General features: G+C 40.0%; 1 protein-coding gene across 1 annotated transcript; it reads left to right on the forward strand.

Annotated features, from left to right (window-relative positions):
- Positions 1–2,871: 2,871 nt before the first annotated feature.
- Positions 2,872–4,728, forward strand: LOC142168780 (low affinity inorganic phosphate transporter 1-like). Its single transcript, XM_075229898.1, has one exon. The coding sequence runs from the start codon at positions 3,007–3,009 to the stop codon at positions 4,582–4,584; it is 1,578 nt and encodes a 525-aa protein (XP_075085999.1). The 5' UTR covers positions 2,872–3,006; the 3' UTR covers positions 4,585–4,728.
- The last annotated feature ends 6,075 nt before the right edge of the window (positions 4,729–10,803 follow it).

The following is a 10,803-nucleotide window of genomic DNA, read 5'->3' on the forward strand; positions in this document are numbered from 1 at the left end:
CATTCTTATAAATATTACTCAAAGCAACGGCCAACGTCAAAGCAACGGCCAATTGTACTTGTGTTGAAGATATAATTAATCAAATAAATTAAGATATGTCTCTCTAACAACTTAAACTTTTAAATGATATGATCATATACATCAACAAAATATTAGAGCAGGCAGAGATCATAGGTTCGAGTTTTACTGTCATCCATTATCAAAAGAATTTTCACCCGCTATGTCCTTGTCAGGACTATTACAGTCCTAAATTGGTTAAACGTTAAGATCGACATGTGTTGTACTTTTCGTATATGGTGTTGAACAATTAACACAATTTGAGTTTTGATTGCATTAGGTCGAAGATTCATTTTTCACATTTTCTTTTTGGCAATCCGCATGTTATTACTCGTACTATTTTGTTGGCTCCAATTAGAAGTGGCAAATGTGCAGATTAGAGGGGAAATTTTAAAAGTCTTTCGTTATCTTACATTTTGTGTCCAATCAACACTATCACGCAAATTGCATCGCCACTTGTAATTTGCGTGACATTGTGAGATGTTTGTTTCCCCATAACTATATCAATATCACTCTCTCCACATGCAAATGCTAGCTGCGCACGCCAATGCAAACACTTACATATTGTCAATTACCTTAATCGCTTTTCAAGCATCTGACTTTGATCATTAAATTAATATAATACTAATACTAGCCAAGAAAGAGATTGAACAGTTGAAAATATGATAATATAAGCCGTCTTTTTCCTTTTATTTTCCTACAGGTAATCTTTAATTAGATAGTTTACAAACCTGCAGATCAGAGGCGGACCCAAGATTTGAGCGCGACGGGGGCACCACTAATCTTAAATATGCCAATAATTAACGATAAAATTTTGGGTGCAGTTCTTTAAGAAACTAATAAGTATGACAACTTATCCGTAATATATAAACAATCAGAAATTTTTAAAGAAAGAAAAAGCACTAAGCAAAGAGTGAAAGATTACTTTGCAAAATAGGTGCTATAGAAAGCAATATTGATAGAAGCGGTGTCGCCCGGCACTACTTCTTTAATTTTTCTTATTTTATATATATATATATATATATATATATATATATATATATATGCAAAAATAAACATTGTTATTAGTGTTTTGTTATAAAATATTTTGACAAAATTGATTTTCTAGGTCTGTAATGAAGCCTTCAATTTTGAAGTAAGAGGCCAAGGTTTCGAAACCTGCAAGGTTAAAAGGATAGAAACTATTATCGAATCCAAAAATGTAAAAGAAAATAAAAGAAGAAGAAAAAAATGCTAATTTTGCTTGAACTAGGTCTCGAACACTAGACCGAATGGTAAGGAAAGCTGGAAGGATGCTTAAACTAGCAGCACAACTACTGCTGCCATCCAGCTTTTGTTTTTCAGGGGCCCAAGTAAATTATTTAAGGGGTCCTATCTGGATATGCATTACACATAAAATCTATATATACACAGTTTTTGTCGAAGCTAACGGGTTCCGGTGACCCCTCTAATGACCATGTAGGTCCGCCTCTGCTGTAGATAAGCTAGCAGCTCTCAATCATGACATACAGTGGCGAATCCAGAAAAATCTTTAAGGGTGTTCAGACTTGAAAGAAGTAAAAAATATCCTGACAAAAATTGTTCAATCTTTAAGGGGTTGCTCTGATGGTAAGCAACCTCCACTTCCGACCAAGAGGTTGTGAGTTCGAGTCACCCCAAGAGTAAGGTGAGGAGTTCTTGGAGGGAAGGATGTCGAGGGTCTATTGGAAACAGCCTCTCTACTTCATGGTAGGGGTAAGGTCTGCGTACACATTACCCTCCCCAAACCCCACTAGTGAGATTATACTGGGTTGTTATTGTTATATATATATATATAGTGTAATGTTTCGTAATATTTCGATGAAAGGTAGTCAAATATTGACCACCCTTGTTAAAAGGTGGCTTCACCCCTGATGATATGGATGGAATCCATGTCTTCAATTCCTTTGAACTCCGCATACATGTTAGAGGCCTCGTAAATATGGACAAATGGAATTTACCATTGGGGTAGCTCGGTACACAAAGCATTTCGCGTGCACGCACTCGAGGAGGGCCGCACCCCAAGGGTGTGATGTAAACAGTCTACCCTAATGCAAGCATTAATTAGTGGTTGCTTCCATGATCATGATCTATATGTCACGCAGAAACAACTTTAGCGTTGCTCCAAGACTCTCTTTCAAATGGAATCTACCATCATCTTGGAATAAGCAAACAAAACCACCTAACACAGTATATGAACATCCTTGAATCACTAGACCTCGTATAGTTTCGGTGAATTTTGGATAGATCGCACATTACTATAGAATCCAGAATTTAAATTCTACGGGGTTCAAACTTTAACGTTCTATGTTTAATTCACTGTATTTTCAAAATTATAGGAACATATATATTATTTGTTATAATTTTAGTAATTTTTAAATGTAAACATATATTTCACGTTGAAAGTACTGGATTAAGATGAACCTGATACTTAAATTCACCCCTGCTATGTGCATATATATGTATGTATCAGAAGACCTATGTTGCGCAAACTCTCTGAAAATATGTCGCCGCATGCGCATCGGATCCTCTAAAAGTAGTGCATTTTTAGAGGATCCAGCACGGGCTCGCCAGCATATTTGAAGAGTCCGTGCAACATCACAGAAGACTATGTCTAAAATAAAGATAATGGACAGATTTTTTCAAAGGCCAACTAAATATATGCTAATACTTAAATGGCAGTAAGAAATTGCAAAGATAATTGTGAGTATCATACATAACTTAAACTAAGCAAGCTTAGCTTGTTGACATGATATAAAGGTATATGCCCATAATATTCCAGGTATTATTCTGGTTTGTCTGAAATGGTATTAGTTAGACAACTCTTATAAGTAGTTAGCATTTTCCAATAAATCCATATATCTCTATTCCAACAGATCTCTCCTAATTTCCGAAGGTGCACTACAATCTTCTGAAGAAGCAATTTTAGCCATGGCTGTTGAGGATAATAATCTGCAAGTGCTTAATGCACTTGATTTGGCCAAGACTCAACTCTACCATTTCACAGCAATTGTTATTGCTGGAATGGGATTTTTCACTGATGCCTATGATCTCTTCAGCATTTCACTTGTAACCAAATTACTTGGGCGTTTATACTACACCAAGCCAGAGTTATTGAAGCCCGGAACACTCCCTCCGACCGTCTCAGCGTCGGTCACAGGTGTTGCCCTTGTCGGCACCCTCGCCGGCCAGCTTTTCTTCGGCTGGCTCGGTGACAAGATGGGCCGAAAAACGGTCTATGGTATGACTTTGATTATCATGGTTTTGTGTTCCGTTGCATCAGGGCTCTCCTTTGGGAGTACTCCTAAGGGTGTTATGGCCACTCTCTGTTTCTTCAGGTTTTGGCTTGGATTTGGCATCGGTGGCGATTACCCTTTATCAGCCACGATTATGTCCGAATACGCAAACAAGAAAACCCGTGGCGCCTTCATTGCTGCTGTCTTCGCTATGCAAGGTTTTGGAATTTTGTTCAGCGGGATAATTGCACTTATTGTGTCAGCTGGATTTGATCATGCTTATAACGTCCCAAGTTTCCAAGAAAATCCAGCTCTTTCTACTGTGCCACAAGCCGACTACATTTGGCGTATAATTCTCATGTTCGGAGCATTACCAGCTGGCCTCACTTACTACTGGCGCATGAAGATGCCCGAAACAGCCCGATACACAGCTCTCGTGGCGAAAGACGCAAAAAGAGCCGCACAGGACATGGGGAGGGTGCTACAAGTTGAAATTGATCCCGAGGATGCAAAAATCGAACAAATGTCTAGGGACGAAACCAATAAATTTGGTCTATTTTCATGGGAATTCGTTCGTCGCCACGGGCTGCACCTATTCGGCACAACTTCCACATGGTTCTTGTTGGACATTGCTTTCTATAGCCAGAATCTTTTCCAGAAAGATGTGTTCAGTGCAATTGGATGGATTCCACCAGCCAAAACCATGAATGCTGTTCAAGAAGTTTACAAGATTGCAAGAGCACAAACCTTGATTGCACTACTTAGTACAGTGCCAGGGTACTGGTTCACCGTGGCGTTCATCGATATCGTTGGAAGGTTCGCGATCCAATTGATGGGATTCTTCTTCATGACTGTATTCATGTTTGCCATTGCCATTCCCTACGATCATTGGACAAAGAAGGACAACCATATCGGGTTCGTTGCAATGTACGCCCTCACATTCTTCTTCGCGAACTTTGGGCCAAACGCAACCACATTCGTGGTCCCGGCTGAGATTTTCCCGGCCAGACTTCGATCAACATGTCATGGTATTTCTGCAGCTGCAGGTAAAGCCGGAGCTATAGTAGGAGCGTACGGATTCCTGTACGCTGCACAAAGCAAAGATCCAACGAAAACCGATGCAGGATACCCGGCGGGTATCGGCATAAAGAACTCGCTCATTGCCCTAGGGGCCATCAATGCTCTGGGAATGGTTTGTACCTTCTGTGTGCCAGAGTCCAAAGGAAAATCCCTAGAGGAAGCATCACAGGAAACTATACCTGGAGAAAGTTGAGTTGTGATTCTATTGTGTGATTGATGCAGTCTTTTTGTGTTCTTTTTTTTCATTTCTTTTCTATTATATTCTTTGTATCTGTTGCTGTCTTTTTTGTATTTTAATTGTAATTCTTGTTTGCTGAATTTTTCAAGATTCTTTTAACGATCGTGTGTATCTTACTCTCAAACTGAACGCTAACAAGTTAAAGACTTATGAAAAAATGGTATTGATGTTTTTACTACTTTTCTTACATTTTCTTTAATTTTGAATATATTTGAAGTATATGTTTTTGAAAGGCAAACTCAAACTTGGTCCCAACTGTTAGTTTGACACTTAAACTTATCCAATAATCAAACACATTAAATGTTAACACAGGTGTGTCTCATGGACAACCTGAGCTAACATGGCAAACTAAGTGTTGAGCGCGTGAAACCCCTAAAAATTATGTTTTTCCTTTTTCTAGTTTTTCAAAACTTACATCCTCTTTCGAATTCCCCCCCCCCCTCCCCCCCCTCACAACCAGCCGCTGCTTCTTCAATTCTTGTCGAGTCCTTATTGCTTCCGTAGCATTGAATACTTCATTTTCTTATCCTCTCAACGACACATTCTCGTGTCAAGTTGAAGTGTCTACTTGATCATTGGGTAAGTTGAAGTGTCATACTGACAATCGGGGTTAGGTTTAAGTGTCAATGATACATAATAACTTTTTCGAATATTGTTTACCCGTAAAACGGTACAATTGAATTTATACGTGGTTTCTAGACAAGTAAATTAATTTGATCCTTAAATAATATAATAATTGAAGAAATGTATAGTATTTAGCTTTGAAATATAGATGAAAACAGCAAAGATGATAATTCCTGAAACAGTGTTTCCTGGCACAGCGATAATGAGATCAAAAAATAAGAAAGTAAAATTGTATAAAGTTTTGTATAGAATAGAGTGTAGGTTTAGCTAGAAATTCGTGTCCTTTACAATGATAATTGAGCTCACTATTTATAGATATGTCTAGCAATTCCTAGGATCATGTCCTCTTTTAATGTCAATTATGAGGGTTATTGATGAAGATGTAACGGTAAATATAAATGAAAAATTCTCTGTAACGGACCGTCGCTCTTAATGCTGCAGAATATTCCTTATTAAATGCTATCGGGCGCAGAGTATTTAACACACCTTTATGAACGTTATCATTTTCCGGTGACAAGCGGAATGGTTGCGTTCGGTCTTCGGTCATTCCTGTCTTGGGTTCCACTTGTCCTCTCTTTAGACGTTCACGTGTCATATCGTATTTCACCTTATACAGATAGTCCCCCTGCTTTCTGGTGACATAACTTTGTGTTACCGGGAAGTTGGTAGAAACACCTTTTTTGGCGAAAATTACTATAACTCCCTCTGAAAGTTCCTGACAGTTGATTAGACACACGTCTCTTCGAATTTAATGCTTCGAACATACGTCATCCCATGATTCAGCACAACTTTTTTCAATTATCGAGGTGATCATGGCCATGAATTTAGCCGCCAAAATTTTATTTATACGCCACATTTTTTCCTTTGCGTTTCATAATTTCTCGAGCTCCTGATTTGCATCTTTGTTTTCCATTATTTCTCTAGTTCCCTTCAAACACAAAACCTTTTCCTTCTTGTTTTTTAATGGCTTCTTCCTCTAAGCATGATAGTTCTACAAAGAACAAAACCGAGGACTTCTAGGCCGACTAGTCAAAGATTGATGCCCCCGAGTCATCTCCGGTGGCAATGAAGACTAATCCTCCTTCCGGGCCGGTCATAGACACTGTAATGATTGATGATGATGAAGAACTTGTTGATGAGGGACTTCTTTACATAGAAGGCGACTATCCACATCTCGTCTTGTTGATATGGTTACACCAACTGAAGACAATGTCTCAGTACTTTGGGGAGAATATGATTTGGTAGAATATGCCAACTCCCGTTTTCGGGCCCCAATTATTGTAAACGGTTCTGTGGGCAGCTGAGGGTTAGATTTGGTGAAGTCAAGGCCAAATGGGCTGAAGTCCAGGACGTTGTTCTTGCTGCAACCGATCGTGAGGCTGCCTCCGCTGAAAAAGTGATTAACTTGGAGACAGCCTTGAACTCCAAAATCGTAGAGCTTGTTGTTGTACGGTAGAAACATGCCAATCTAGAATAGAAGTACAGAAAAATTATCGAACATAATAGGCTCTTAACTTCAACTGTCCGCGACCTTGATGTCAGCCTCAAATTTGCTAAGTCCGTCCGGGAAAGCCTTTCTGCTGAGGTTACCCAGCTCAAAGAAGAACTTAAGCACCGAGCGACTTCCTTCGTTATTGAAAAAACTTATTCCATGTACAACATGAGGAAAAAAACATTAGAAGAGGCCAAAGCCGGTATCATTGACGTTGATGCCGAAATTGCTAAGGCCCAAGAACTTGAGTTGGCTGCTAAGAATGGACTCCCGGCGCAGTCTGATGCTCCTCGTTCTTCTCATTCCAGTTCCGAGTTTTCAAAAACTGAAGAGAGATCGGAAGGCAATGATGCTGAAGACCAAACTGGGAAAAATGTTGAGCCATCGGTAGACTCACCTACATTTCTCGGAAATCCAGACACTTCTCTTCCTCCTGGTTCCGGAAGTGCTGCAGTTTAGCTTTTCCTTTCTTTTTTGGTACTTTTACCATTTTTGGCACGTTCTTATAAATAAATATATATTTTTGCTCAAGTATAATTTGAGTCTTACTTTCGTTTGAATATCCATACAAGTCTTCAATATTTGTAGTTGCTCAAGAGTTCTTCGCACGTTTACGCTTTACTATGTGTGGTCACGAATGTGCTTTCCTTGAAGCACTTTGGTTACGAATATTATCCATTTTACGTGAGGGTTTCTATAAGTATTTGTGCAAGTTTACTTTTTGCATCCTTTTCATATGCAATTGTGGGTGTATTTTTCACCGATGGCATTTTAGATTCCGGGCATAAATTCTTCCTGAACCAACCCTTTAACATGAGGGTTTTTATAAAAGAGGGCCCTCTCATGTTTACGGTGCTCTTGAAGAGGATGTCTCTTGTTCGTTACAGCATTAACATTTGAAGTACTTGTTTAACTTTCAAATGACAAAGTTTATTCATCGTTCAAACAAGAAACAAGATAAAAACAAAAAGATTTCATTTTATTTCTTCCCTTTTCAAAAAATACATAAGCATTTTCTATGCTGAAAAGAAATTGCCATTACTTCTCGCTATCCTGTACAACTTGTTTCTGCGGGGCTGGCTGCGCATTCCCCAGTCCCGATGATGCATTTAGTTTTCGAATTTTTGGTCCACGGTTGAAGTGGCAGTCATTGTTGTCGTATCCTTATATCATCCCCCCAGTGTTCGTATGCGAAGAGTGCGAATTGTAACACTGGAAGTCTTGTATCTTCGAGGATCCCACTAATGAATTGCTAGGTAATACTTCACTCGGCAATATACCTTACTTCCCCTTAGGAATCCATGCTAACGAGCAAAAGAATACCTAACATACCTCTAGTGGTTTGTGCTCGTGAACGGTCGGGTAACCTATGTTCGGTAGCAAACGTAACTTCCCAGTGGGAATTTGCTATCGAACCAAAGATTATCTAATTGTCCCCGCGCTTGTTTATTTGCCTTGCTATCAAAGGTATTATTGTTGATGTTTTCGTAGTATGTTTTATGTCGTTGCCTCATTAAAAACCTTTCCATAAAGACCCAATTGGGACAAAAACTGAACGAAGGGAAAAAAGAGTGCAACACATACTTTTCGCTTGATGAACGTTCATCGGCAATAATATCTTTTGAGGTGTGTCACGTTTCAGTTGCTAGGCAACTTGTCTCCATTCTGGTTCTCCAACTCGTATGAACCTTTCCCAGTGATAGTTGAAATCTGGTAGGGACCTTCCCACGTTGGACCTAGCTTTCCTACGTTGAGCTCCCAGGTATTTTGGGTTACTTTCCTCAGAACCAAGTCTCCTTCTTTAAAATAACGTAAGTTGGCTCTTAGATTATAATATCTCTCAATTCTCTGCTTTTGAGCTACCATTCTTACATGTGCTAAGTCCCTGCATTTTTCGAGCAGTTCCAAGTTGATTAACATTGCTTCGTTGTTCGATTCTTCATCTGCCCGAAAATATCTCAAAGTGGGTTCACCTACTTCCACCTGGATTAGGGCTTCATCACCATACACGAGGGAAAAAGGAGTTTCTCTTGTACTCGACTTGGCCGTTGTTCGGTAGGCCCATAGAACTCCGGCCAATTCTTTGGGCCATTTGCCCTTTGCTGATTCCAACCTTTTCTTGACGTTTTGAATAATCATTTTGTTTGTTGACTCCGCTTGACCGTTTGCTCTTGGATGATAAGGAGAAGATGTGATCCTCTTTTTCTTCAAATCTTCGAGGAATATCGTAACTTTTGCACCGATAAATTATGGCCAATTGTCGCATGCTATCTCTTTTGGTATTCCGAACCTCCAAATTATATTTTCCCACAGGAAATCGACCACTTCGCGTTCTCCGATCTTCTGATAAGGACCTGCCTCCACCCATTTAAAAAATAGTCAGTCAAAATTAAAAGAAACCTTACCCTTCCGGGAGCCACTGGCAATGGTCCGACTATGTCTATCCCCCATTTCATGAACGACCATGGGAACAAAACCAAATGTAAGGGTTCTACCATTTGAGGTACTATTAGTGTGTAACCTCTAAACTTATCACATTTTTGTATGAAATCTTTGGCGTCTTGTTTCATGTGAGGCCAGTAATATCCTGCCCGTACCAACTTCAGCACCAAAGAATCTGCGCCCGAGTGATTGCCGCATATCCCTTCGTAGACTTCTCTCGTGACATAATTAGCTTCTGACGCTCCTAAGCATCGGGCTAGCGGGCCTTGGAAGGATTTTCTATACAATTGGCCTCTCTTGAAGCTATAACGTGTAGCTTTGGCGCGTAACGCCCGTGATACTTTAGGGTTTTCGGGCAACTTCTCGTGCTTGAGATAGTTGATTATTTCATTTCTCCAGTCCCAGACCAGACTAGTCGAATTTACCTCATAGTAACCATCTGTATCCAAGACTGAGCTCATCAGTTGTACTATTATTCCGGATTCCGATCCCTTTATCTCTGTCTATGATCCTAAATTTGCTAATGCATCCACTTTTGTGTTATCCTCCCTCGGGATATGAGTATCCACTCCCGGAATTGCACCAAAAGAGTCTGGAACCTTACCACATATTGTTGCATACATTCTTCTTTGGTATCAAAGATCTCGTAGATCTGATTTACCACCATTTGCGAGTCACAGTTAATTTCGAAAACCTTGGAATCAAGTCCTCAAGCCAATTCGAGCCCTGCAATCAAAGTTGCATACTCTGCTTCATAATTAGTTAAAGTGATCATTCTGATGGCTTGCCATAGGGTTCCCCCGAAGGCGTGATTAAGACTATTCCGAGTCCAGAACCCTTTACGTTGGAAGCTTCGTACTTAAATAAGGTCCAGACCCCCGGTGCCGATTCCGACACCATTACTGCCTCATTAGTTGCTAGAGGCAGTAGTCCCTGGCTGAAATCGGCCACGAAGTCATCCAAGACTTGCAACTTAATTGCAATCCTTGGTTTATATTCTATGTAAAACTCACTCATTTCGTCGGCCCATTTGGCCAATTTGCTTGAGAGCTCGAGTTTATGGAGGATGTTCTACAAAGGGAAAGTAGTCACCACAGCTATCGGGTGACACTGGAAGTAGGGCCTCAGCTTCCGAGCGGCGACTACGAGAGCTAAGGCAAATTTTTCCAAATATGGGTAGCGAGTTTCTGCTCCCGTTAAAATTTTGCAACGTAATAAATGGTAAATTGCGTACCTTCGTCCTCCTGGACTAAAATCGCACTTACTGCAACTTCTGAAACCGAGAGATAGACTAGCAATGTTTCATATTCTTTTGGTTTTTAGAGCAATTGAGGACTTGATAAGTACTTCTTCAGGTCCCTCAAAGCTTGCTGGCACTCCGATGTCCATTTGAAATTATTTTTCTTTTTAAGTAGCTTGAAGAACCGATGACATTTTTCTGACGACCGGAAAATGAACCTACAAAGCTGCTAACCTTCGTGTGAGTGTTTGGACTTCCTTTACGTTTGAAAATTGATCAATGATATCATCTATGGCCTTGATTTTGTCGGGCTTTACCTCAATTCACCTTTGTGAGACCAGAAACCCCAGAAACATACCAGAATTGACCGCGAACG

This window comes from Nicotiana tabacum, chromosome 14, assembly GCF_000715075.1.
Source record: "Nicotiana tabacum cultivar K326 chromosome 14, ASM71507v2, whole genome shotgun sequence".
Classification (NCBI taxonomy): Eukaryota; Viridiplantae; Streptophyta; class Magnoliopsida; order Solanales; family Solanaceae; genus Nicotiana; species Nicotiana tabacum.

Excerpts from the sequence above, each read along its gene's own strand:
- LOC142168780 (XM_075229898.1), top strand. The coding sequence starts at position 3,007 with ATGGCTGTTGAGGATAATAATCTGCAAGTGCTTAATGCACTTGATTTG.